The following is a 27,821-nucleotide window of genomic DNA, read 5'->3' on the forward strand; positions in this document are numbered from 1 at the left end:
ATTGGGGTGATGGGGGAGACACTGAATGCAAGGACCTCCTTGGAGGTTCACCGGTAGAGGGAGGGGCAGCCCTTCCCACTCCCCTGAAATTTATGGGATTCCTTCCCCACACTGTTTACATATTAACTCATCTGGGACAGGCCAAGACAAACAGGCCAGGGCCAGAGGAGCAAGAGTACACACATCTGGGAGCTGTGGCCCCACATCACCCTCCCAACCACCATGGACAAGCCCTGGGCCCTGGGGATGGCTCTCCTCCTCTTCAGGACCTTCCTCATCCATGCTAAGCCCCTGTGAGTCTGAGGAACTGTGTGATTCCCTGCCTGTGACCCTGGGTGTCACTGCTGCCTCCCCACCTGAGTCCCTCCACACCCCGGTGTTTGTCTACCGGCAGATATATCCTGGTGACCCCCCGAGTCCTGCGAATCGGCAGCCCCGAAAACATCCATATCCAAGCCCACAGTGACTCCAGGCAGCCTCTCGCTGGACGCTTGGAGGTGAACATCACTTTGTGGGACTTCCCCCTGAAGAGCACCATGGTGGCTAAGAGACAGGTCGTTCTCTCACCTGGAAACCACTTTATGGACAAAGCTTCTGTGATGGTGGGTAACAGGGTGGGGGCTCACAAAGGGAGGCTCTGGGTCAGAAATAAGGGTGGTGGAAGGGACAGGTTCTGGGGACCTTCCCCACAGGGACACTTATGAGTAGGTGGGAGGCCTAAATATCTTTTTATGTCTTCTTTAAGAAATCAGAAGTCCCCTAAGACTGGTTGTCCCTGGCCCATATAGGGCCCATATAGTCCCTGGTGGCACTGGATTGCTGATCCCAAAGTTATTAACTCAAACCCACCAGCCACTCTGTGGTAAAAAGAGGAGGCTTTCTGCTCCCGTAAAGGCCTTGGAAGCCCTATGTAGGGTCGCTATGCATCAACGAAATGGCAGTGTTTGATTTGGTTTTAGTGTTATAGGGAATCTTTCAGTGGTGCAAACGTGAACATGCTCAGCTGTAACTGAGAGTTGGCAGTTCAAGTCCACCCAGAGGCTCCTAAGAAAAAAGACCTGGGGGTTTACTTTCAAATAATCGATCATTGACTACCTGGTGGAGTACAGTTTGACCCTGAGGTGCATGGGCTCTCCAGGAATCTGATTAACATACTGGAGCAAGTCGTGATGGTGCCCCCTGCTGGTAGACACATTACTTGGCAAACAGGTGGTGCTTTGGAGAGAAAGAAAGGTGCTCTTCCTCTGTTAGCTTCAGCCCATACCAGGATCGGAGGCTTGGGGAGCTGAGTGTGGATTGAGCTATCAGAACTTCCTGACATTATTGCTCCCAAACCAATCTGACCCAGAGCTCTGCCTTCAAGGAAGGGGACCCCAGCATGGTCTGAGGAATGTGAACATCTCTTCCCAGATTCCTGAGCACCTGGTATACCCTCCAAAATCAGGACTACAGTATGTCACCATCCGGGCAGAATGGGCACCCACCTCCGTCTCCTCGTTCATGGAGAAACATGTGCTGGTGGTCCCCCACGCTGGTTACATCTTCATCCAGACAGACAAGACCATCTACACCCCTGACCACTTAGGTACAGCCCCAGCATTGGACCTGGGGCAAGCACTACTGACTCCAATCCCTGACACAGACCCGTTCCTAAAGTCGTCTCCACCTCCCAAGGTCTTCTTCTGCCCAGACCTTGCATCTCTCACCCCTCCCCGGACTCTGACACCCTCCCTTCATGTATCCGCTGCCCAGTCTTTTTCCTCCTCCTCCAGTTCAGTACCGAGTATTCACTGTGGACCACAAGATGGATCCTGTGAGCCGTTCATTCACTCTGTATATCAAGGTGGTTTCTCCTGATGGGGAGGCAGAGGGTGGAGGCCAGATACTGGGATTATGTCCTGAGACACATACTGAAGCACTTAGGATCTGAACCACAAGGGCCCCCCAGAGAGTAGCCACCAGTCCCATGCCCCGTCCCCACAGAACCCAGAGGGAATCACTGTGCTCAGCCAGAGTCTGCTGGTCAAGGACGGCTTCTTCATGAACTCCTTCCACCTCCCAGAGCTTGTCAGGTGCCCTGCCCTTGCCCCTCCAGTCCCATCAGAGCACCTGGGGGTTGAGAGCCTCACAATGGGGTGGGGGCTGCCTTATCAGATTCTCTTCTAATTTGTGCTTCAGTTTTGGGACCTGGAACATTGAAGCCAGCTACGAGAGCGCACCCCAGCAGGTGTTTAAGGCAGCCTTTGAGGTGAAGGAGTACGGTGAGAAGGGTGTGGCCAGGAAAACAAGGTGGGACATAGAAGAAACAGAGCTAGGAATGGGAAGGAGGGTTCAAGAACTAAGCTGGACCACATGTCGCAGTTCCTATGGGTCATCAGAGTCACTGAGGAAGGATCAGGGCAGGGAGGGGGTGAGAGGAAGGGGGAAATTCTGAAGGTGACCACTGTCTTTACCCACACCCAGTGCTCCCATCTTTCGAGGTCCTGCTGACCCCAAACAAGACTTTCTTCTACCTCAATGATGCGGCTCTGGGGGTCGACATCCAGGCCCGGTGAGTCATCTGCTTATTCCTAGCCCTGCCAGAGGACTAGAGAACCAAGAAACTGAATAGGCAAAAGAAGGGGACCACCTTGGTAGCATTCAAAGTTGTAGAGTCACTTTCAGCCACCCCCGAGACATTCTAAAGCACCTACGTCTCCTCTTGAGGTGTTACAGCTCATCTCTTGAGGTCTGTGAGATGCTGCAGGCATCCTCTCTACCCACCAGTGTTGTATAAGTTGCATAATAACCTCATGAGATTGTTCAGACCCTCTCTGAGGTTCATGATGTTACACAGACCACTTTGTCAGTTTATTTTGTCCAGGCAATCTCTGCAGCTCTGTGAAACTGTAAATGTAACAACTTCTGTCTTACAAGATTTACAGACCATCTCCATGGGTCTATGAGGTTGTGTGGGTTATATCTGCTACTCTTTGAAGTTGTATAGACCATTCTTACAATTCTAAGATGCAGTACAAGCTATCTAGATGCCTGCTGAGGCTGTACTGACCACCTCTGACACCCTAAAGGTTATCAGACTTCGACATAGTTTCACATGGTTGCACAGAACACCTCTGCCATCTTGGGAAGCTACACAGGCCATATCGACAACCCATGAGGCTTAATGGGACATAGTTTCTACCCTCCAAGGATTTGAGGAATCTGCAATGAAACCTTCTAAGTTTTTCAGGGATCTCTCCTGCCTCTCAAAAATTTCCACAGCCCATGAGGTCATACAAGCGATCTCTGCAGCCACATGAGGTTGTGTGGATGCTTCAGGGAAGTGAGTTGGCCCTTCTTCTCCCAGGTATATATTCAACAAGCCAGTGGATGGACATGCTCTGGCCATCTTCGGGGTGACACTGGATTCCCGCCGGATCCCCATCCAAAGCTCCCTGCAGAGGGTGGAGGTGACCGAGTTCTGGTTCCTTCCTCACTTCCTTCCAACAGACCCTCTCCCTTTCCTAAAGAAACCATCTTCTCTTCTGCTCTCCTGTGCTAAGAACAGGTCTCTGATGGTCTGGGCCACGTCTCCCTCCAGAAAGACACTCTGATGGCCGCATTCCAAGGCCCAGAAGAGGACTTCATTGGGGCCTCAATCTTTGTCAACATCACTGTGTTCTCCACAGGTAACGCCCCCACCCAGGTCCCTGGCTAAAGTCTCAAGACACCTACATTATTTCCCAGCCATGACACCTGACCATGTGACCTTGACCTGCCGCCTAGCCTCAGTTTTCTCATCAGAAAAATGGGAAGAAAGACTGGCAGGAGCTGCAATTGTGTTATTGTCTTTTGCTACTTTCACCAAGATGTGACTCCCAGGCCACATCCTCACCACTCCTCCAGGAAATTAAGCTTCTTCGACAAGCCCCCCATGATCCTCCTATCTCCACAGGAGGTGAGATGGTCCAGACAGAGACCTCGGGAGTGAAGATTGTCCGGAGCCCATACAGCATCAAGTTCATCAAGACGCCCCAGTATTTCAAGCCAGGGATGCCGTTCCACTTTAGGGTCAGGGGCTGATCTGGGCTCACTTCACCCAGGGACTCAGGGCCTTCCCCCTAAAATAGACACTCAGAAAACAAAAACCCACACTGTACTCATCTGTTCCATCACAATTCATCTACCTGAGTGGTGGTGATGGTGTGCTGTGGAGTCGGTTCCAACTCATAGCGACCCTGCACAGGGTTTCTGAGGCTGTAAATCTTTACAGGAGCAGAAAGCCTGATCTTTCTCCCGTGGAACCGCTGGTAGTTTCGAACTGCTGACCGTGAGGTTAGCAGCCCGACTCATAACAACTATGCTCCCAGAGTTCCTTATCTGCCTGAGAGTTAAGTGTATATCATTCCCCCCAAACAGTCTGGAGACTTCCCCAAATTTTACCTGGGTCCCCTTGGGTTGAATAATGGCTCTGGAGTTTCTCTATAGAGGACTCAGGAGCCATAATCAGGTTGGAAGGTGGTGTTTGAGAATTTACCTTGCACAAGTGTGTTGTTTTAAATACATTCATTTGAGAGTAACTTTAAGGAACCCTGGTGGCACTGTAGGATAAGCACTGGACTGCTAACCACAGATCAGCAGTTCAGACCCAGCAGTCACTCCAAGGGAGAAAGATAAGGCTTTCTGCTCCCTAAAAATGTGCAGCCTCAGAAACCCTATACAAGATCACTGAGTCAGACTTGATTCACCGCCAATGCCTGTCAATGGGTTTTAAAGTCTCTCAAGGCAGAACCAACTTGTTGGCAGTGGATTTGGGTTTTGTTTTGTTTTGAAGACATCTGAGGGGCATTAGGAAGGTTAGAGCCATCTCTGGAGTCCAACCTTACTCCATGTTTTCCATAGCCCTTCATGTCTACCTGTTTCCCTTCTACCCCCAGTTTCTCCCTTAGAGAACCCCAAGATCTAGGGCCCCAATATGTGATTGTTGTTGGTTCTGAATCATAGCCACTCTGCAGAGGGTTTCCAAAGCTGCAAATCTGTTGCAGGAGCAGCGGGTGGGCTACAGCCACCCACCTTGTGTTTTGCAGGCCAGTGCTTATGACTATTTGCTTTAAAAAACAAAAAAACAAAAAAAACAATAACAACCAACAACCCTAAACAGCATCATTCACAGAGGGAACTTAGGGGATAAATATCCTGGTCTTTCATTCTTCTTTTTTAATGAATGGTATCCTGGTGTACAAGGCAGTCCTATTCAAATTGTACTCCCAGATCCCACCTCTCATGCCAGGCCACCCCCAGGCCTGCCCTTCATCTCACCCCAGATTCCATCTCAGGTCTTTGTCACAAACCCTGATGGGTCCCCAGCCTCCAGAGTCCTCGTCCGAAGCAAAGACAATAAAGTGTACACCTCAGCCAATGGGGTGGCTGCTCTGACCATCAACACAGAGGCAGATCTGAGTCAGCTCCCTATCCTGGTACCAATCTGATAAGGTAGGGATGGTGGGGTTGGGGGGGTGTGAGCTGGAAAGGTGGGGATTGTTTTGTCCATCACTCTCCTCAGGTAGAAACTGATGAGCCTCTCAGGCCAGAGGAGCAGGCATCAGCCAGGATGACAGCTCAGCCTTACTCAACTCAGAATGGGTCAGGGAATTTTCTGCATATAGAGGTAAAGACATTGGGCACAGAAGTTGGCAGCAGCATCTACCTGGACCTCAACACCAGGCATCAGAACTCCTCAACCAAGGATCAGATCACCCACTTCACACTCCTGGTGAGGGGGGTAGGACCAGGGTCTAGCCCAAGGAATTATTTCTCTAGAAAAACTGACTAGATGGGATGGAGAGATATGAGTAAATGTGTGAAGATGGGATTCATTTGGGGTGAGTTCAGACCAAGGGACGGAAGCAAAAGAACTGTGGGTCCTCCTGGTGAGCTGAGACAGTCTCAGGGAAGGACTGGTCCTACCATTCACATTTTAACCTCCTTTATCTCCAAGGTCCTGAGTAAGGGTCAGATCGTGCATGCCAAACATCAGCCAAAAACCCAGGGAGGTGTCTATACATCAGTCATTATTGATGTGACTCCAGAAATGATGCCCTCCTTCCGCATCCTGGCCTTTTATTTATTGCCCAAAGGAGCAAGTCAGGACCCTGAGTTGGTGGCTGACTCCATATGGATTGATGTGAATGACAAATGCATGGGGACGGTGAGACAAGGGTTTTGAAGTCATACATCATGGTCCTAAGGCTCCAGAGATGTTCTGTACAAGTTCAGAGGATCCCAGTCTGGGGGACAGGGAAGAGAAAGAGATGTGGCCTTAAGACCAGAAGATGAATAAAATGCAAATGAATGTGTAGAATTACCATTGGTCTGATGGAGTTCCCAGTTGCACCACAAGAATAGTTGTTGCTAAGTGATGTCGAGTCGGTTCTGACCCACAGGGACCCTTGTACAGGGTTTCCAAGGAGCAGATTGTGAGCTTGAACCACCGACTTTACAGTTCAAATGACTTTACAGTCCAGTGCATTAACCCACAATGCCACACTGGGACTCCACAAGAATAGTAGGGAGCATGAGTGAAATTGGGGCAGCTCTTGGGAGTCTATGGGCTTCTCTCCCTGACAGCTCTCTTTCTCTTGGCTCAGCTGAAGGTTGGTTTGAAGAATGAAGGCCTCTTCCATCAATTTGAACCCAACAGCAAGCTAGAACTGAAGGTGACAGGTGATGCAGAGGCCACAGTGGGACTCGTGGCTGTGGACAAAGCTGTCTATGTTTTGAACAGTAAACACAAGTTCACTCAGAAGAAGGTAAGAGCATATGGGCTTTGGGCCAAGAGGTTTACTGGGGATTCTAGCTGGAGTCTTGGCTTCTTCAAATGAACAACATCCATGGTTGTGAGGATTCAAGCAACTGGCAGGTGGTAAGAGCTCAGTAAAAGTGAGATGGTGTGAGAATTCTTATTGGAGCCAGCAATTGCAGTGCACTGTTGAGTCTTCCCTAGAGGCGTCATTCAGGTCCCAAGTCTAGATTCCTTTCTTGACTCCAGATCTGGGATGTGGTAGAGAAGCATGACATTGGCTGCACAGCAGGCAGTGGGAAAGACAGACTTGCTGTGTTCAAGGATGCTGGGTTGGATCTAAAGATCAGCACAGGGATGGATACACTGGCAAGCTCAGGTACAGACTGGGAGGGAGGGCAGGGATGAGGTGGTGGTGGTGGTTATGTGCCGTGGAGTCGGTTCCGACTCATAGTGACCCTGTACAGGGTTTCCAAGGCTGTAAATCTTTACGGGAGCAGAAAGCCTCATCTTTCTCCCATGGAACAGTGGATAGTTTCGAACTGCTGACCTTGCGGTTCGCAGCCCAATTCGTAACCACTACACTACCAATGCTCCTTTGGAATGATGTAGTGGTGCTTAATGGTTAGGAGTATGGGCTTTGTAGTCAAATGGCTGTAGGTTAAAATCTAGACTCTTCTGTTTACCACAGACCAGTCACATTCCCTTTCTGTGTCTCATTTTCTGTATCCTAAAATGAAAAAAAGTCCTAGTATGATAAAGCACTAGACTGCAAGGTCGGCGGTTCAAACTTACCAGCTGTTCCTTGGAAACCCTATACAGGGTCGTTATGAGTTGGAACCAACTCGATGGCACTTAACAACAACAACAAAATGAAAACAGTAGAACTAGCTCAACATGTGTTCATTAAGAGATCTGTTTGGCCGTGTGTATCAGATACAAATCAGCAAGCTTGGAGTCTATTTCTCACTTACTAACAATTTAAGGACCTGTGTTATTTCTAGCCTGTTATCTGTCACATTCCAAGACAATGTACCATGACTTCATGGCAGCTAGAAGAAAGGAGAAAGCACTTCTCTCAAATCTCATTTGCTAGAATTCAGTCACATGACCCCACCTAAGGAGGCTGAGAAATGTAGCCTTTATTCTGGGTGATCTATAAAAGATGGTAGTTTAATGGCCACAGAAGAGAGAGTAAAATAGATATTGGAAATAGCTAAGGGTATCTTCTTTTAGCTATAAATAATACTAATAACCATTTCTATTTACTACATGTTAGACCCTGTGCCAAGTACTTTTAGATGCATAACCTAATCGATAGGACTATAGTAGACCCATGTTAACACAACTAGAGAAAGGAAGCCCGGAGAAGTAAAGTGACTTGCTGAAGAGCAAACAACTCTCAAGTGGTGAATCTTGAATATAAGGAGATTGTGAGATGAAATTATGTGATGTATACAATGTATTGAGCATACAGTAAGCTCTCAATGTCATCAAAAATGTTAATAATGATCTTAGCAATTACCCTTTCAGTCTTCATTTTTCCCTCTGGCCCACAGATTGGCACTGCCCCAAGACCCTCCCTCCTAGCAGCCCCCGCCACCGCCGCTCTCTGAAGAGACTGGAAATGAAGAGGAATACAGGTCAGAGATGAAACTGGACATGTTCCTGGTTTCCCAACCTACTGCATCCATCAGGGTTTAGAACAGTACAATGAAACTGCTCCAGGTCTTCAAGCAGGAAAGGATTAAATAAAGGGAGTTTTCTGCTTTTAATGCCATTGTTGTTGCTAGATGCCACAGAATTGGTACTAACTCATGGGGACCTTCTGCACAACACAATGAAACACTGCCCAGTCCTGCACCAATTTCACAGTCATTGCTACATTTGAGCCCATTGCTGCTCCCACGGTGCCAATCCATCTCGTTGGGGGTCTTCTTTTTCTCTGACCCTCCACTTTACCAAGCATGATGTCCTTTTCCAGGGATTGTCCTTCCTGATATGTCCCAAGTATGAGAGACAAAGTCTAGCCATCCTGGCTGGCTTCTAAAGAGGATTTGAGCTGTACTTCTTCCAACACAGATTAGTTTAGCAGTCTGTGGTACTCTTAATCTTCTCTTCCAGCACAATAACTCAAATGCATCAATTTTTCTACGGTCTTTATTCATCGTCCAGCTTTCACATTCATATGAAGTTATTGAAAATACCATGTCTTAGGTCAGATGTACTTTAGTCCTCAAACTGGTATCTTTGTTTTTGAACACTTTAAAGAGGTCTTGTACAGCAGATTTGCTCAATGCACTATGTCATTTGATTTCTTGCCTACTGCTTCCATGACTCTGAAACTTGCTCTCCAGGGTAGAAATACTAAAGCAAATGGAAGAAATGAGGAGGTATAAGCCCATGAGACCATCACTCATCTTTCAGTTTGTCATACTGTGATGGCTTGCGTATTGCTGTGATTCTGGAAGCTATGACACCAGTACTTTAAATACCAGCAGGGTCACCCATGATGGGCAAGTTTCAGCTATGCTTCCAGGTGAAGACAGACTAGGAAGAGGAGAGACGCACTACTACCAAATATTTAGTCACTGAAAACCTCATGAATAGCAATGGAACACTGTCAGTACCAGAATACTTAATTTGAAACATGATGAGGAACATCAAAATATTGTCAGATGTAGTGCTGGAAGATGAACCCCTCAGGTTGGAAGGCACTCAAAATGCGACTAGGGAAGAGCTGCCTCAACTCAAAGCTAGAGTTGACCGTGATGACGTGAATGGAGTAAAGCTTTATAGACCTTCATTTGCTGATGGGGCAACAACTCAAAATGGAGAGAAACAGCTGTAAAAATCCATTAATAGTTGGAACATGGAATGCACGAAGTATGAATCTAGGAAAATTGAAGATGGTTAAAAATGGAATGGAAAACATAAGCTAAAATGGACTGGTATTGACCATTTTCAATCTGACAATCACATGATTTACTATGCCGGGAATGACAAATTGAAGAGGAATGGCATCACATTCATCATTACAACGAACATATCAAGATCTGTCTTAAAGTACAATGTTGTCTGTGATAGGATAATATCCATATGCTTACAAGGGAGACCAATTAATACCACTGTTATTCAACTTTGTGCACCAACCACTAAATCAAGTGAGGATGAAGTTGAAGAATTCTATGAACTTCTTCAGTCTTAAATTGATCAAACATGCAATCGAGATCTGTTGATAATTACTGGTGATTGGGATGCAAAGGTTGGAAACAAAGGAAGAATCAGTAGTTGGAAAATATGGCTTTGGTGATAGAAATTATGCTTTAGATTTCATGATAGACTTTTGTAAGATCAGTGATTTCTTCATGGCAAATACCTTTTTTAAACAGCATAAAAGATGACTACACATATGGACCTCACCAGATGGAATACACAGAAATCAAATAGACTACATCTGTGGAAAGAGATGGTGGAAAAGCTCCATATCATCAGCCAAAACAAGGCCAGGGGCAGAGTGTGGAACAGATCATCAATTGCTCATATGTAAATTCAGGCTGAAACTGAAGAAAAAATTTTAAAGTTCATGAGAGCCAAAATATTATCTTGAATATTTCCCACCTGAATTTAGAGATCATCTGAAGAACAGATTTGATGCATTAGACATGTAAAAATTGAAAGACCAGAAGAGTTGTGGGATGATTACAGAACGTTTGTAAACCTTGATTGGAATACCTAAAAGGGGTTCTAGAATTTGCCCAGTGAAATTGGCTTCTTGTCAAGCCTTAGGTCAAATCCTGAGCCCCATTTAGAACCTTCTGAGGTGGGACATGCCCACTTGAAAGGACATGCAGATGAATCTTGAGCGGATAGAGGAGCAGAAGACACTTCTTCAAAGAAAGACCGGCAAGAAAAAGAGAAAAAAGCAGACTGTTTGACTATTACAAAAACAAAAACACTGTTCACCTGGGAGCCATCAAGGGTAGCCATTAAAGCCCTTTGGGACAACCCCCCCCCCCACTTCCAAGACTGAAACTCAAAGGGAACACACAAGCAGCTTGTAAGCTCACTGGTGATCGCATTGGTCTACTTGTGAGTTGAAGTGGGGGAAAGGCAGTGATGAAGATATGGGCTGAGTTCGACCATGTTCCATAGACTCCTGTCGACCTTGAGATGAGAGAGAGAAGAGGAAAGGCTGGTTGGTCCGAAGTTTAGGGAGACTTGGGAACTCCTGAGCCCATGGACACTGACCTAGCCACGGAGGGCTAGAGCTGAGAGTGAAGCATCCAGCTGATATGAAGTTGGGGGAGGCATGCAAGAATACCCAAACTTGCAGATAGTGCCAATTTGACCTAGCTTGAATGACTTGATGATCAGAACGTGGCTAGAGAAAGATAAAGCAGTTTGATACAGGAAACAGGTGTAAATTGCTACAATTTGTTGAACTTGACCTTTGCTTATGGATGTAGTAGCTCAAAATACTGACCTAGAGAAAAGGAGTCTTCACATCAAGAATCAAGCTTATCCCCTCAGTACACAGGGTTGATAGGGACAACTTAGACACTGGCTACCTAAAATGGGGTGGGGGGGGGCTATAAAGGCACGAAGTGGCTTACTTACAAACTTTCAAGAGGGAGTTTAATTTCAGAGCAAAGGGGGTAATGTAGAATTTCTACTGAATAGTTTTCATCTTGTCTAGGTGGGTCTGGTGAAAGGAGATGAGGATAGGATTCTTTTGATTCAATAGAGAGTAATTATCATGACTAATTGCAATAGGCAAATCGGCTGCACAAGACATTTTTAAAGTATTGTCAGTTTGAGGACTAAGGTGTGCCTGACCCAAGCCATGGTATTTTAAATAACCTCATATGCATGTGAAAGTTGGACAATGAGTAAGGAAAACTATAGAAGAATTGATGCATGTGAGTTATGGTGTTAGAGGAGAATATTGAAAGTGCCATGGGCTACCAAAAGAACAAACGAAATTTGTGTTGTAAGTCAGAGTGCTCCTTAGAAGCCAGTACGGCCAGACTTTGTCTCTCACACTTCAGGCATACAATCAGAAGGGACCAGTCCCTGAAGAAGGATATTATGTTTGATAAAGTGGAGGGTCAGAGATAAAGAGGGAGACCCCTAATGAGATGGATTGACAGTGGCAGCATCAATGGGCTGAAACATAGCAATGATTGTGAGGGCGGCCCAGGACTAGACAGTGTTTTGTTGTTGTGCATGGGGTTGCTATGAGTCCGTCCCAACTCGATGGCACCACCAACAACAGCAACAACAAAGTCATCAGAAGAATGAAATCTCAGGAAACTGGCCAGTGTCTCTCATGATGCTGGTAGGCAGACAGTGAACCATAGAATTATGTCCCAGCATAAACACACATTGACTGAAGCCCACCTTTCAGCTATCACCACTGGGAAAATGGTCTTGTTTCTCTTCCACCTTCCAGTGGCACAATCTATATCCTGTCCAGAACCCTAGCAGACAGGGCTTCTGGGAAACGTAGTTTTTCAATGCCTAGCCTCTATGATAAGGGCTGCGATGGCTCAGTGGTAGAATTCTCACCTTGTATGCAGGAGACTTGTGACTTGATTTCTGAGTTATGCACCTCAAATACAGCTAACATCCATCTGTTGGGGGAAAACTTGCATGTTACTGTGCTGCTGAACACGTTTCAACTGGTTCCAGACTAGAACAGATTATAAAGAAAGGCTTGGAGATCGATCTACTTCCAAAAAATCAGCCACTGGAAACTATGAGTCACAAATAATCTATTCCTGCTGTGTATGGCTTCACCATGAGTGGTGAATGGACTTCATGACAACTAACAACCCCAAGAGATGAGTGCTGTTTGGTAGTAGACATCTAGCACCAGTGACTTCCAAGGTCAGGGTGTAGACAGAAAGCAGCAGCTCTGAACCTGAGGTTAGGGAGATGAGAGGCAGGCCTGGATACTGGTTGGATTCTGACCCTAGCTCTGCCACTTGTGATCTGTGTCCTCCTGAGCAAGTGAGTTCACCTCTATGGAAATGCAGTATCCTCATCATCACTTGAATTCAATGCGAGAATTCACAGAGAAGAGCCATTCAAGAGGCAAGGCACAGATCACAGCAGAACTGTGCCCCATAGGGTTTTTAGCGGCTGTTTTTTCTGAAATAGATCAAGTAGCCATGATTATGAGATTGTCACAGGACCAGGCAGTGTTTCGTTCTGTTGTGCGTAAGGTCACCATGAGTCAGTACTGACTCAATGACACCTAACGAAAAGAAGAAGATCACCAGGCCTTTCTTCTGAGGTCCCTGTGAGTAGACTCAAACTTCTAACCTTTTGCGTCTTTACTATTTGCCCCACCCAAGGACAGTCGTGGCTGAATAAAGGGAAAGTGTGGATGGTGTTAAGGTGGCTGGGTCCCGGCTTCCTTGAGGTCTGCCCAACCCCCTCCTTTCCCTCTCTAACTCTCTACAGTGAATGAGTTCAAGACAGAGCTGGAGAGAAGGTGCTGTGAGGCCGGGCTCCGGGAAAATCCAGTGGGACTGTCGTGTGCTGAGAGAACCAAGCATGTCCGCCATGGTCCAGTCTGCGTGGCCGCATTCCTGAGGTGCTGCCATCTGTCGGAGACCCAGACTCGGGAGGCCCTGGAGGAGGAACTGCTTCTGGGGACAAGTGAGGGTCTCACAGAAAGAGACTCAGGGTGGGAACTGCCACGGGGCCAATTCAGGGGTGATACGAGCCACAGGGAACTCATCCCACGGGGGTGGGAAGATCCCACTGAGAGTCTGTCGCGGTCCTGGGAGAGACGTGATGGAGTTCACGCAGGGGACCTTGGAATGCCCACACCTCCAACCCCCCTGCAGTGGATGAAGATGAGGACTTTGATGACATCTTCCTGGAAGACGTACCAATCAGGACCTTGTTTCCAGAGAGCTGGCTCTGGAGGAAGTTTTCTCTGCCAAAAAGTGACTCCGGGTAGGACGGTGGCCCATTCCTGCCAGCGCCTGGTCCCTGGCCCCTGGGCCTTTTGTCCTGATCATCAACCATGACCCTAGTGGTAACAATAACCCCTAAGGTTAGTCCCAAGAAAGAAGCCTCCTTGGATGGGAATAAAGATCCCAGTGGGCCACCCCAAATGATGACTCTCTAGTGATGGCCTTTCTAAGGGGGCCTATGGGAGAACAATGACCCCCAAGCCAGCGGCTCTGTCCAGACATCACAAACTCAGGCATGCCCTTCCCAATTCCAGAAGGCTCTCCCACCACACCATCTTTACCAACATTCCAGATTCCATCACCACATGGCAGTTTGTGGCCGTCAGTCTCAAGCCTAAACAAGGTGACCTCACAAGCCCTGTGTCCCTGGTCAGCCTGAGTCAGGTGGGCTCTGCTGTACCCCAATGTATTCTCCTGGTTCTAGGACTCTGTGTCTCGGACCCATTTGAGCTGACAGTTATGAAATCCTTCTTTGTGGACCTTAAGTTACCTTCCTCCGTGGTCAGGAATGAGCAGGTCCAGATCCAAGCTGTGCTGCACAATTTCAGAGACATCCAGGTCAGGGTGAGCCTTCCTCTCCTCTATCCTCCCCTCCCCATGTGTTTTATCACCCAGAAGACTCAGTGTGTTTTATGAAGGGGAGCATTCTATCAATGATTTCAACAGGTGAAGTGAGGGACCTTTTGAAAAGGCCTTTTCTCACGTAAACCTCCCAATAATTCCATCAGATGGGTGCTAGCTTTGTCCTTGGTTTAAAGAAGAGGACGCTGAGGCACAGAGAGACTAAAGGCTTGCCTGCAATTACACAGCAGAGGGGGTTGGACTCAAGTTGTCTGACACCAGGTTCTGTGCTCTCAGCCAGATGCTATAATGTCACCTACTCAGGCTCCTCAGGGCAGTGGTGGGGAGGGGGTTGTGACCCTAGGGCCCTGGGCCACCTCCATGCAGCAGAACCTCCTAACTGCCTACCCCGTTACAGGTCCGTGTGGAGCTTCCCTATAAAGAACCCTTGTGCAGCGCATCGAAGCCAAGAGCCCCGTATCGCCAGGTGGTGGTGGTACCTCCTGCTTCCTCTAAGATTGTGCATTTTGTGCTTCTCCCTCTGGAGTTAGGCAAAGTGGATGTGGAGGTCAGAGTTGTGGGCAACGGGTTCCTGGACCATGTGAAGAAGACGCTCTTGGTCCAGGTAATGGATGATGAAGACGCCTTGGTCCTCTGGGTCCTGGGCTGTGTGGGTAGGGTAGGGGCAGGTCACCCAGGCAACCAGATGGGAGTGAGGTTTTGGAAGAATGGATTTGAAATTTCAGTTGACTGGCTTAGGGGGTTATAAATTCCCCACCTCGGGGCTTTGGAGGCAGGCTTGAGTTCAAATCTTATTCCTGCTGTATGACCTGGGACTATTTACTTAACTTCTCGGAGCCCTCACTTCCTCATTTGCAGGATGGCAGAAATAATCCAACTTGTGAATAACCAGGGAGCTCTAATAATCACACACAATAAATATCTGTCTTATCAATAGTATGTTTACTTAACAAACACATGTTCAGCACTTACAATATGCCAGGCACGGCTCTAAGAACTTTAAGGATATTGTTGTTGTTATGTGCCGTGGAGTCGGTTTTGACTCATAGTGACCCTGAACAGGGTTTCCGAGACTGTAAAGCTTTACAGGAGCAGAAAGCTTCATCTTTCTCCCGTGGAACAGCTGGTAGTTTCGAACTGCTGACTTTGAGGTTCGCAGCCCAATTCATAACCACTATGCTACCAGAGTTCCTCAGCTCATCGAATTCTCAGAACAACCCTATGAGTTAAGCATTCTTATTATTCCCATTTTCAGAGGCACAGAAACACAAACCTGTTGTCTTGGAGTTGATTTCCATTCAAAGCGACCCTGCAGGACAGAATAGAATTGTCCCATGCAGTTTCCAAGGCTGCCATCTTTAAGGAAGCAGACTGACACATCATTCTCCCTCAGAGTGCAAAAGTCCACTGATCTTTTGAATAGCCACTGTGTACTTTCAGAGGCACAGAGAGGCTAAGTAATTTGACCAAGATCACACAGCTAGAAAGCACAAGAGTTGGGATTCTATCTCAGACTGACAATTGGGGTCCAGAGTCTATTGTTAGGGGCTAAGCAATGCTGCCTCTTTCTGTCATAATCATTGTCATCATTATTGTTGTTGTCATCTCATCCCACCCCACAGGCAGGGGGTCAGATACAGCGGATATTCCATAGCATCTTCCTGAACCCCCAAGGTTTGTGGAGTGCATGGAGGAGGTACATGGATTCCTGGGTCCATGTTTGGGAGGAAAGGGTTAGGCCAGGTGGGCATTCAGGGCTACTCGCTGGCTTTGTGCACCCCAACCTCCCTAGCCCCAGAGTCTGCTTGTCACAAAAGGTCATGCCTGCTCAGGTCACACGCAGACAGCGGTGGTGTCAAGTCAAGACATTTGGAACAAGGTGCCAGACACTCAGGCAGAAGTGTTTGTCAGCGTCCAAGGTGCCTAGGATGGAGCTGGTCTTGTGGGGATGGGGAGGTGGGAGTGAAGTGTGGAACTGACTATCCCAGGGCTTGCCTGGGCACAGGGGCAGGAGAGGCTGGAGATGCACCTGTGGGGTGATCAGGGAGCCATTCCCAAAGTGATTCCATCTGCCTACCTGACAGGTGACATCCTTGGAGAGACAATCCTGGGCAGTCTGATGCCCACAGAGACGCAGAAGCTGCTGAGGGTCCCGATGGGCTGCCCTGAGCAAACCCTGAGTTCCCTGGCACCTCTGATCATCCTGACCCACTACTTGGACACCACGGGCCAGTGGGGCAAAGTCGGAGTGGAGCTCAGGGACAAGGTGATGAAGAACATTGTCAGCGGTGAGAGCATAGTATTGGGGTGTGGTCCATGGTCCCCTCCTGGATGGGTGTCTGGGGTTGTCTCCGGGCCTCAGGGTGGTGGCTGGATATCCTCATGGGACCCCAAGACAATAACACCCCTGGGTTACACCAAACTGACACCTCTCCCAGGTTACAACTTGATGCCAACCACAGGTGACCCCCAAACAGTGTTACTACCCCTGACTACACCTAGGCAGCAATAACCCCAGGTTGCTCCTGACCCCTATTGCTTTTCCATACTGTAACATGAAACCAGCCACAAGTAACCCTAACATTAACCCCAGGTTACGCCTGAACCCTGACCACTATCTCACAACAAATCCCCTGGTTTACCCTCAAGAAGTATCTCCCCAGGTTATGTTTACCCCAAGGGTAGTATTACCCCCAAGTAAGCCTAGAAAACACGCAAGCAGAGATCCTTAGAATAATCTCAGGTGGTGCCTTCAGTGACCCCTGAACATGGACACTTCCCCAAGTTACAACAAACTCCCCAGGATACAACCAGAAATCGATGTCCCTGATGACCCCCGAATTAATCGGACACTGATCTTCTCTCCCAAGTGTCACTCAGACATCAACACTCCATCTGGTTCTCCTAATCATAACCTCCCAGGTGACATTGCAACCCTCAATGTTATACCTAGACAGTAAACTCCTAGTAACCTTCAGGTTATACTCAAGCAATAATCCTCAGAATAGTTTCAAAAATTGTCCCCCCAGATTACAGCCAGCAGAAACTTCCTCAAGTATACACACAGACACATTGACCCACCCTAGTTTGTTTTTGTTTTACCCTCCCAGCCCTGTAATCACCAAGAATATTTCTGTGAGTGTGAAAACTTTCTTTTGACTTTTTATGACAGTGGTCTCATACAATATTTGTCCTTCTGTGATAGATTAATTGCACTCACCATAATGTCCAATGTAGGTTTCGTCTACATTGTGAGATGTTTTGTGGATCTGTTCTTTAACATTGTGTAGTGTTTCATTGTGTGAATGTACCATAGTTGATTTATCCATTCTTCCACTGATGGACATTTAGGCTGTTTCTGGGTTTTTGCTATTGTGAATAGTACTGCAATGAACTTGGGTGTACATATATCTATTCATATTGCGGTTCTGATTTACCTAGGATATATACGAAGTAGAGGGAGTGCTGTGATACCCCTAGTTAGAGAATAACCCCCATGGAATGGCCCCTCAGGTTATGTCCTCTCCCAGGTTACACCTGGACAATACCTCCCAGGATTACTCCCAGGTCACCCCCAGATAGTAGTCCTCCCCAGCGCACCCCGGCTTTACTAGGGTACTTCCAAACAACAACACATGGAGTTCTGCACTATTCCCCCAGGATACACCTTATCTCCCCCACTGACCCCTCATTTACACCTTGGCCCTCAAGCCCTTCCTTAATGTACCAGGATAACAAATTTCTTCCTCCACATTATACCCAAATGTTACCTAGATGCTGCCTTCCAGATTATTCCTGATAATTGGACACCCACTCCCCATCACAGGCCACATCAGAACAAACACCAATGGTCCCTGCAAGTCCTCCTCTACCTGTTCCCTCAGGTTATACCCAGATGCTGACTCACCGGAGTGCAGATGGCACCTACCATGTCCAAAAGGGAAACCCAGGAAGTACCTGGTGAGACAGCCACCATCACTGCTGCCACTGCCTCCCCAGACTCTAAAGGGGCCCTTCTTAGGTTTGGTTCCCTAGGTGCAACCACACTGCAGCGTCTTGAAGCAGGCAACCCAAGAAGCAGTGTGGGCCATGGTGTAGTCTCCCATGTGGGTCAGAGACAACATAGACATTCCTGTCCCAGAATCTGTCCGCCTTGGCTGCCTTTCCCAGGCATCAACCTTGCTTTCACCAGGCTCACGAGCTATGTGTTCCGGATCTTCGCCCTGGCCTACCCCATCATGACAAGCAGCGTGCTCGACCTGAACTCTCTTTGTGACATTGCCCGCTGGATCATCACCCAGAGGCAGGTGGAGGATGGACACTTCCTGGAAAAGGGCCCTGTGATCATGAAGTCGATGCAGGTATCCACTGCCTCCCTACCTGGGCCAGTTAAGAGAAACCTTGAGTTCTGCACATTAATGGGAAGCTCCCAGAACCCTGGCAGCTCAGGTAGCATGTGAGCAGAAAGGAGCTGACATTCAATGTCTGGGATCACATCCCTCGCTCAGGACCACCCTGTGCTCCAGAAAACCTGGGACCTCCATCTCTCCTTCACCCCTATATGAATTAGTCTCCAAACCTGGCCTTCTTCCCTCTGGACCTGAGTCCTTCCAACCCTACCAAGTGAGCACTGCTCCATAGCAACCTCCAGAAACCCAAACACCTTCTGTGAGTCACAGTTGCCTACTGTCATCTCCCATCTGCTACATCCCCTCTCCTCTGTATCTTCCAAGTCTTACTCTCTTTATTTTCTGCTTCACACTTAATTGCTTGGGGGGTGGGGTGGGGATGCCAGGGGGGCAGGCAGTGCTGAACCTCACCTCCATGTCTTTGCATTTGTTTCCCCCTCTGCCTAGAATTTCCTTACCCTAGCCCTTTCTATCCCCCTGTATCCGGTCAAATTGTGCTTTCTCTTGCAATTGAGCTCAGACACCACCTTGTCCAGGAAGCCTGCCTTGAATACCAGCTCTGTTCCTGCCTCTAACATTGCACCTATCACAATATTCTTTCATCCATCTACCTATCCATTCACTCAACAAACATTTATTCACCAATTGCTGTAGATCAGACCTTGTGCTAGATAGGGAGAGATAGCAATACGCAAGGCAATTGCAGCTCCTGCCCATGTGGAGGGTACAAGCTTGTGAGGAAGAGATAGAAGTTCCCCTGAATAATTACAGACAGTAACTGTTTATAGTAAAGTGTTGAAGAGCAAAGAGGTCAGCTTGAGGACTAAGGTGTGCCTGACCCAAGCTATGGTATTTTCAATAACCTCATATGCATGCGAAAGCTGGACAGTGAATAAGGAAGACCATAGAAAGAACTGATGCTTTTGAGTTATGGTGTTGGAGGAGAATATTGAAAATATCATGAGCTGCCAAAAGAACAAACAGATCTGTGTTGGCAGAAGTGCAGACAGAGTGCTCCTTGGAGGCCAGGATGGCCAAACTTCGTCTCTCATACTTTGGACATATTGTCAGGAGGGACCAGTCACTGGAGAAGGATATCAGGTTTGGTAAGGTGGAGGATCAGAGAAAAAGAGGAAGACCCCCAATGAGATGGATTGGCCAAGTGGCAGCATCAATGGGCTCAAGTGTGACAACAGTAGTGAGGTTGGCCCAGGATTGGGCAGTGTTTCGTTCTGCTGTGCATAAGGTCGCTATGAGTTGGTACCAACTCGATGGCAGCTAACAACAACAATTGTTTAAATCACAACTGTGCTAAATTCCATGAGAGAGAAACATAGAAGACCAGGGGAGATTATTTATCAAGGGGGAATGCCTGGCTTTAGGGTGTCAGGACACATCTCCAAAAAGCATAACAAACAGTGGTGTTCAGGGAAGGAGGCGCATTGGTGGTGCAGCGGGTTAAGTGTTGGACGGATAATGGCAAGGTCTAGTTTTAAATCCACACGCTGCTCTGTGGGTGGGAGATGTGGCAGTCTGCTTCTGTAACGATTTCAGCCTTGAAAGTCCTATGGAGCCGTTCTACTCTGTCCTATAGGGTTGCTATGAATGGGAATTGACTAGATGGCAGTGGGTTTTGAGTTTGGGTTCAAGGAATATTTCCTGGAAGAGGTTAAAAATGTGGCATATTTAAAGTGTTATGGGGAAAAAGACATAGGGGAAAACGGATCAAAGTAATAAGAGTGTAATTTTGGAAGGTTTCATGAGGAAGTAATATTTGTGCCAAGACCTGAGGATATGAAGGAACAAGTTATGTGGGTATCGGGAAAGAGTGTTGCAAGAAGAGAACAGTGTGTGCAAAGGTCCTGAGGCAGGGCCACATGTGACATGACTGAGGGATAGCAAGGAAACTTGTGCATCTGGAGTGGAGCAAATGGGAGTGAGAGGAGATGATGACAGGGAGAGAGCAGGCACATGTTGTGTAAGACTTTGTAGTTTTAGCTTTTGGTTTTTGGAATGGAGTGGAAGGGATGTGGCCTGACTCACACATGCCTGGGCTCCATCGGCCACTGTGAAAGGAAGAGACTGCAGAGGGTGAGGTTAGAAGCTGGGTTTGAACCCTGAGTCAGTCATTTACTAGCGATCAGAGACGTTGCTTCTCTGATCCTCAGTTTCCTCATCAGTAAAATTGGGCTGCCGCAATGATGCGCTGAAGCAGTGTAGAGAGCTTAGCACAGCATCATCCAGCCTGTTCATTTTGGGCCAGTTTGGGTGGAACTCACCAGGCAAACTCCACAATAGCATCTCCTCTCTCTACCATCCCACTTCCTGCATCCTCCAGCTTCTAGCTAGGCACCTGGGAATTTTTCAAGGTCAGGCAGGAAAGGTTGGGGAAGGTGTCCCCAACACTGAGGGGAACATGGGTGTGGGTCTGTCTCCACAGGGTGGCTACCGAGGCTCCGAGGCTGACATATCCCTCACAGCACTTGTCCTGATCGCCTTGAATAAGGGGAAGGAGCTGTGCAGCCAAAAAGTACCGGTAGGGTCCCAAAGAGGGGCCAGGATTTTCAGGGTGCCTGACCTACTGGTGGAGGAAGCCACTCCAACCTCCCTTCCTCTGAATGGATCCCTCTCTTCTGGCTCCCAGACTCCTTTCCTTTGATCACTTCCCTCTGGCCTCCTCTCTCTGACCTCCTAGAACTTGATCACCAGCATCGAGAAAGCCCGTAGCTTCCTGGAGAGACAGCTTTCTGACATTAAGACAGCCTTTGCCATGGCCACAGTCTCCTATGCACTGGCCCTCAGCAATAGCCCCCAAGCCAATGACCGCCTTGACATCTTTGCCAGCTATGGTGAGTGTGAGACACTTCTTAACAAACTGTGTTAATTGCAGTCACAGAGTGGGAAGAGGAAGACTTGTAGCCAGGATGATTCCATGGTAAAATTGTTGCCTTCCGTGTAGGAGACCCAGGTTTGATTTCTTATCAAACTCAGTTACCACCCATTTATAGCCAGAGGTGTGCACATTACTGTGATGCACAGGTTTCAGTGGAACTTGCAGACTAAGACAGACTAGGAAGAAAGATCTCACGATCTACTTCTGGAGAGAAAAAAACAGGTTATGAGAACTCTAAGGATTACAATAGTTCAATTCCTTCCTGCATGGTGTTGTCGTGAGTCAGAGGCCAACTTGGTGCCAGCTAACAATAGCAACATTGTATGCCAACCATTGTATGCTCAGACCCAGACACACTAAGCTCAACAAGATAAATATAGTCCCTGTCCTCAAGGGTCCCTAGTTCCTGGAGGAGGCAGGCAGAAAACAAATTAATACAATTTATAATAGCAAATTGTTGTTGTTAAGTGCTGTTGAGTCAATTCCAACCCATAGCCACCCTGTATAGGGTTTCCAAGGAGCAGCTAGTGAACTTGAACCACCGACCTTGCAGTTCAAACAGCTTTGCAGTCTGGCACATTAACACACAGTGCCACACCAGGAATCCATATTTTTATGCAAAAACATGCATGTTATATGTTGGGTTTTTTTTTTACAACACCCTACTAAGTTCGTTTCTCATGTGCAATATGCATACTATTTGTGGAAAATACGTTAAGTAAGGATGACAAACAAAGTACATGGTAGAGGGGAGGGAAATAAGGTTTGGGAGGATCGGAAAGACCTTGTGAGAAGAGGATCCTTCAGCTGGAATGAATAATGGAGAGACTCACCTATGTGAAAGGCCAAGGGCATTCCAAACAAAGGAAACAGCATGTCCAAACACCCTGAAGTAAAGACTTGATTGTGGGGCCAAGTATGGACAACGGTCATAGAAGGTGGGGAACTGAGAGCACTCTGTCTGCGATGGTCTGCACTTTTCAATGGTCCTCTCTGTTCCTCAAGTCAAGAGGATTGGGTTCAGGAAATTTCACTTGTGGTGAGACTGTACATTCTAGGAATACAGCCCTGAGCAAGACCAAACGAGTCCAGGTCCTCATGTAAAGAAGGACCTGAAAGAGCTTCTTTGAACCTCAGCTTCCGCATCTCTGAGTAGTTTGAGTTCCTTTTTCCTAAGGTTGTTCTGAAAATGCAATACCCATATCCCTCCTCAGGAGAGGTCTTCAATAAAATGTCAGATGAAAGCAATTAGGCCAGGCAAGACAAGGAGTAGACAGATTAAGGTGGTTGAGGCCAGCTCTAGGTGACAAGACGAATATCTCTCTTTTAGACAAAACCCATTGGCCAGAGAAAGAGAAGGACTGGTTCTCCCTGTACACCATTGAGGCCACTGCCTATGCACTGCAGCAAAAGCTGGAGCTCGGTCGGATCAATGAGACGCATGCCATAGCCAAGTGGCTACTGGAGAAGCGGGAGATGGGAGGGGGCTTCAAGTCCACGCAGGTAACGCGGGCCTCAGGAGATGGGGCGGCTGTGGGGCCACGGGGAGGGGAGTGAAAAGTAAGGAGGGGAAGGGGGGGAAGAGGGCGGGCCGCTAGCCAAGGTACTGAGCCAACCTCCACTCCCGGATGAACTCTCCGAAGTGCTGACGCTAAGACCCGCGGGTGCCTGGGGTGCTGTCTATGGTACTGATCCACGGCCCCTATCCCAACACCCAGACAACGGTAGTGGCTCTCGAGGCCCTGACTCGCTTCCGTGAAGTTGTCCCCTTTGAGGACGTCCAGGATCTCCGCATCCAGATCAGCACCCCTAAGAGAGCTAGGGACGTGAAATGGCTCATTGACCAGAATAACGCCTATGAGCAGCGGTCAGCAAAGGTACCACTTTGAGGGGGTAAAGTTAAGTTTCATGTCTCTGCCCTCTCTTTCTTCAAGATTCTTTCATAACTTTTGAAAATTTGGCTATACTGTCAGTGCATTGATTCATTTTTCCATAAATATTTCCTGAGCACCTTCTGGGTGCCAAGCAGTTCTCTAGGCACAGGATAGGTTGTTAAAGACCCTGGTCCCTGCCCTCATGGGGCTTACACTCTAGAAACAGAAGACATTTAAAATATGCCATTCGAAGCATTCTGAACAGAAGGAAAGACAAATGGGAGTGTACTGGGTGGCAAATGGTCAATATACTCTCCAGAGAAAGACTTGGCAATCTACTTCCAAAACCTCAGCTATTGAAAACTCTTTGGAGAACAGCTTTACGGGGTCACCATCAGTCAGAACCAACTCAACAACAATTAGGTTTTTTGTTTGTTTTTAAGGGGGAAATAACCTGGTAGCGTAGTGGTTACGAATTGGGCTGCGAACCTTAAGGTCAGCGGTTCGAAACTACCAGCTGCTCCGCGGGAGAAAGATGAGGCTTTCTACTCCCGTAAAGATTTACACCCTTGGAAACCCTGTACAGGGTCGCTATGGGTCGGAACCGACTCGAAGGCACTTAACAACAAAACAACAACAACCTGGTAGGAGGTTAAGGAAATATTCATGCGGGGTGGCATTTAAGCTTCAATTATTCGACACATGTGTACTGAGCACTGTTGTACATTCTAGGAATACAGCCCTGAGCAAGACCAAACAAGTTCAGGTCCTCATGTAAAGAGTCACACCTTGGAAACCTATGGAGCAGGTGACCCTATTCTGCCCTATAGGGTCACCATGCATCAAAACCGACTCAAAGACAGTGGCTAGAAGCTTATATTTTAGTGGACAAGACAGACAATAATGAATAAGTAGAATATGTAATGTGTTATATGGTGGCAAGTTCTACAATGGGGGAGATTAAGCAAGAAGGGATGGTATGTCAAGGGGTTGGAATTTTAGATAGAATGAGCAGGGAAGATCTTGCCCAGAAGTCAACATTTGGACAAAGACCTTAAGGAGAGGAGGCAGAGAGCCTTATATGCAGTGTATCCAGGCAGAGGACATGGCAGTGAAAGGTCTTGAGGCAAGAATTTTCCAAGAACAGTAAGGAAACTGGTGTGGCTGGAGGAAAATAAGTGAGGTGAGAATGGGGAGAAGTGAGGGCAGGGAGATGATGATGAAGACAGGGCATGACCTTGTGGGTCTCAGGAGGGATGGGACTCCAGCTTTCACCCTGAGAGGTGAGAGCCATAGAGGGCTCTCAGCAGAAGCAGGACCTTGTCTCACTTACACCATATTTGCATTCCATAATTGCAATAGAATTTTGGTCCATACAGCATGGCACTAGGCAGTAGGCACTATTTTTCTATGCCATATATTTCTTAGCTGGTACTATTCTTGACCTCATCTTATAGATGGGGAAATGGAGGAACTGAGGAGTAAAATGACTTGTCCAAGGTCACACATGTGTTCAGTTGAGGTTAAGTAGGAATCCTAGATAAATAGGAAGTTACTGAGATGAAGGCGCAGGAATGTGGAAGAGCATTCCCAACTGGCATAGGGAAAAGCATGGAGAGGAGACTCTGAGGCAGACATAGGAATGACTGGAGAGGAGAGTGCTCAGGGGACAGGAGGCTGGAGAGGTTGGCAGGACTCAGAGCTTGATATGGACTCAGGACTTTATCCAATGGAAAATGGGGCTGAAACAGGGGTGTGACTGCATGTGAATTTTTAAAATGTGTTTTAGCTGATGTGAGAAAAGTTAAATGGGGGAAAACAAAGATTAGAGGCAGAGATGCCAGTGAGAAGAGTCTCAGGCAGGGTCCACAGGAATAGTTTTAGAGATACTGCAAAGTACACAGAGTGAAAATATATACATTAAGACATGACGTCCCTAGGTGATACAAATGGTTAATAAGTTCCACTGCTAACAGAAAGGTTGATGGTTCAAGTCCACCCAGAGGCAACTTGAAAGCAAGTCGTGATGATCTATCTCTGAGAAATCAGTCATTGAAAATCCTGTGGAGTGTTGTGTCAGAGTAGACCTATATTTTGTTGGGTTTTTAAATTCCCTCCCCCTCTCCCACAGTTCTCAGCCCAGGACGACCTAGAGATCAAAGCCAGTGGCACTGGACGAGGCACCATCTCGGTAGGTCTGGGTCCCATCCTCGGGATCCTTAACTGGGGTTCAGGGCCTCCTAGTTAGTGGGTATAGGGGTAAGTCCCTGACTCTAAGACAAAATTAAAACCAGCAGTAATTGTACTTGCAATTTAGGGCACTACTGTTTGCTAGGAACCAGGCTAAGAAAATATCATAACCACCCAGGAAGTAGGTTCGGGATTAGACTCAATTCCCAAATGGTGCAAACCATTCAAAGATGGGAAATGGAGGGTTAGAGAAGTTTTCAGTTGTTTTAAGTCATACTCAGAGAAGGTTGAGGCCAGATGTTTCTGGACCCATCTGCCCCTTCTATGGGATTCTGGTGGTGCAAACAATGTACTCAGCTGCTAACCCAAAGGATGGCAGACATGCCTCAGAAGAGAGGCCTGGTGATTTATGTCAGAAAAATCCACTACTGAAAACCTATGGAACACACTTGTACCCTGACACACATGGTGTCTCTATGATATAGGGCTAGCTTGATAGCAACTGGTTTGGTTCTTCAATTTGCCTCACCTATGCTGAGTCCCGAAGGCATATCTCATTCTTTGCTTACCCAAAGGGAGATTCTCCCTACAGGTTACCACCCATGGCCCAGAGGATATCTTGACCCTGCTCCCCAAATCTGAGCCAGTATCCCACTTCATTGTTTAGCCTCAGGCCTTCTGGTTCATGAGGAAAGCCTGCTTTTTAACCAACTTGGAGGCAGCCTATTGTCATGGTTCCAGATATGTAGTCGCCATTGAAAATCAGACTTTTTATGTGACCTTAAGCAAGTCAAACCCCCCTCGTTAAGCCTCAGTGGCATTGACACTGAAATAAAGCTCAACATCCAGTTTCTCAGTCACACTAGCCACATATGAATTGCTCGGTAACCACACATGGCTTGTGGTACCATTGTTTTTGTTGTTAAGTGCAATCAGGTTGGTTCCAACTCATAGCGACCCTGTATACGGTTTCTGAGGAGTCTGCTCTGACTCATAGTGACCTTATGTACAACAGAACAAAGCACTGCCTGACCCTTGAGGCCATTGCTGCTGCCACTGTGCCAATCCATCGCATTGGGGAGCATCCTTTTTTTCGCTGATCCATCCTTTATCAAGCATGATGTCTTTCTCCAGGGGCTGGTCCCTCTTGGCTTTTAAGGAGCATTATGACTGCACTTCCTCCAACACAGATTTGTTTGTTCTTCTGGCAGTCTGCAGTACTTTCAATATTCTTTGTCAACACCATAACTCAAATACACCAATTATTCTATGGTTTTCCTTATTCATTGTCCAACTTCTAAATGCATATGAGGCTATTGAAAACACCATGGCTTGGGTCAGGCTCACCTTAGTCCTTAAACTGACATCTTTACTCTTGAACACTTTTAAAAAGGTCTTGTGCTGCTGATCTGCCTAATGCAATATGTGATTTGAATTCTTGACTGCTGTTTCCACGTGTGTTAATAGTGGATCCGAGCAAAATTAAGTCTTTGACAACTTCAATCTTTTCTCCATTTATATGGATGTTATTTATTGGTCCAGTGGTGAGGACTTTTGTTTTCTTTACATTGACGTGAATCCCATTCAGGCTGTGGTCTTTGATCTTCATCAGTATTTGAAGTCCTCTTCACTTTTAGCAAGCAGGGTTGTATCATCTGCATACCACAGGTTGTTAAAGAGTCTTCCTCCTATCCTGATACCATGCTCTTTTTCATATAATCCAGTTTCTTGGATGTGCTCAACATACAGATTGAATAAGTATGGTGAAAGAATAAAACTTTGGTGCACACCTTTCCTAATTTTAAACCATACGGTTTTCCCTTGTTCTGTTCGAACAACTGCCTCAATCTATGTAGACATTCTTCATAAGCACAATTAAGTGTTCTGGAATACCCATTCTTCACATTGTTATCCATAGCTTGTCATGATCCACACAGTGGAAAGCCTTTGCATAGTCAATAAAGCACAGGTAAATATCTTTCTAGTATCTTCTTTCAGTCAAGATCCATCTGACATCAGCAATGGTATCCCTAAGTCAAATCCTCTTCTGAATCCAGCTTGCATTTCTGACAGTTCCTGTCAATGTACTGTTGCAGCTGCTTT

General features: G+C 47.2%; 1 protein-coding gene across 1 annotated transcript in view; it reads left to right on the forward strand.

Annotated features, from left to right (window-relative positions):
- The first annotated feature begins 222 nt into the window (after positions 1 to 222).
- Positions 223 to 27,821, forward strand: part of LOC102834923 (complement C3-like) — a 38,106-nt gene continuing 10,507 nt past the window's right edge. The window contains exons 1-30 of the mRNA XM_006875156.1: positions 223 to 293; positions 395 to 602; positions 1,411 to 1,585; positions 1,773 to 1,813; positions 1,984 to 2,072; positions 2,179 to 2,261; positions 2,464 to 2,551; positions 3,347 to 3,449; positions 3,581 to 3,668; positions 3,935 to 4,050; positions 5,304 to 5,456; positions 5,543 to 5,752; positions 5,978 to 6,187; positions 6,627 to 6,788; positions 7,028 to 7,157; positions 8,338 to 8,421; positions 13,250 to 13,447; positions 13,639 to 13,750; positions 14,028 to 14,113; positions 14,195 to 14,334; positions 14,750 to 14,818; positions 15,975 to 16,026; positions 16,185 to 16,271; positions 18,237 to 18,312; positions 18,545 to 18,713; positions 21,202 to 21,291; positions 21,457 to 21,610; positions 22,985 to 23,157; positions 23,373 to 23,531; positions 25,660 to 25,719. Of these exons, the coding sequence (XP_006875218.1) occupies positions 223 to 293; positions 395 to 602; positions 1,411 to 1,585; positions 1,773 to 1,813; positions 1,984 to 2,072; positions 2,179 to 2,261; positions 2,464 to 2,551; positions 3,347 to 3,449; positions 3,581 to 3,668; positions 3,935 to 4,050; positions 5,304 to 5,456; positions 5,543 to 5,752; positions 5,978 to 6,187; positions 6,627 to 6,788; positions 7,028 to 7,157; positions 8,338 to 8,421; positions 13,250 to 13,447; positions 13,639 to 13,750; positions 14,028 to 14,113; positions 14,195 to 14,334; positions 14,750 to 14,818; positions 15,975 to 16,026; positions 16,185 to 16,271; positions 18,237 to 18,312; positions 18,545 to 18,713; positions 21,202 to 21,291; positions 21,457 to 21,610; positions 22,985 to 23,157; positions 23,373 to 23,531; positions 25,660 to 25,719 (3,636 nt within the window). The remainder of the gene's footprint in view (positions 294 to 394; positions 603 to 1,410; positions 1,586 to 1,772; positions 1,814 to 1,983; positions 2,073 to 2,178; positions 2,262 to 2,463; positions 2,552 to 3,346; positions 3,450 to 3,580; positions 3,669 to 3,934; positions 4,051 to 5,303; positions 5,457 to 5,542; positions 5,753 to 5,977; positions 6,188 to 6,626; positions 6,789 to 7,027; positions 7,158 to 8,337; positions 8,422 to 13,249; positions 13,448 to 13,638; positions 13,751 to 14,027; positions 14,114 to 14,194; positions 14,335 to 14,749; positions 14,819 to 15,974; positions 16,027 to 16,184; positions 16,272 to 18,236; positions 18,313 to 18,544; positions 18,714 to 21,201; positions 21,292 to 21,456; positions 21,611 to 22,984; positions 23,158 to 23,372; positions 23,532 to 25,659; positions 25,720 to 27,821) is intronic.

This window comes from Chrysochloris asiatica, unplaced genomic scaffold, assembly GCF_000296735.1.
Source record: "Chrysochloris asiatica unplaced genomic scaffold, ChrAsi1.0 scaffold00312, whole genome shotgun sequence".
Lineage (NCBI taxonomy): Eukaryota > Metazoa > Chordata > Mammalia > Afrosoricida > Chrysochloridae > Chrysochloris > Chrysochloris asiatica.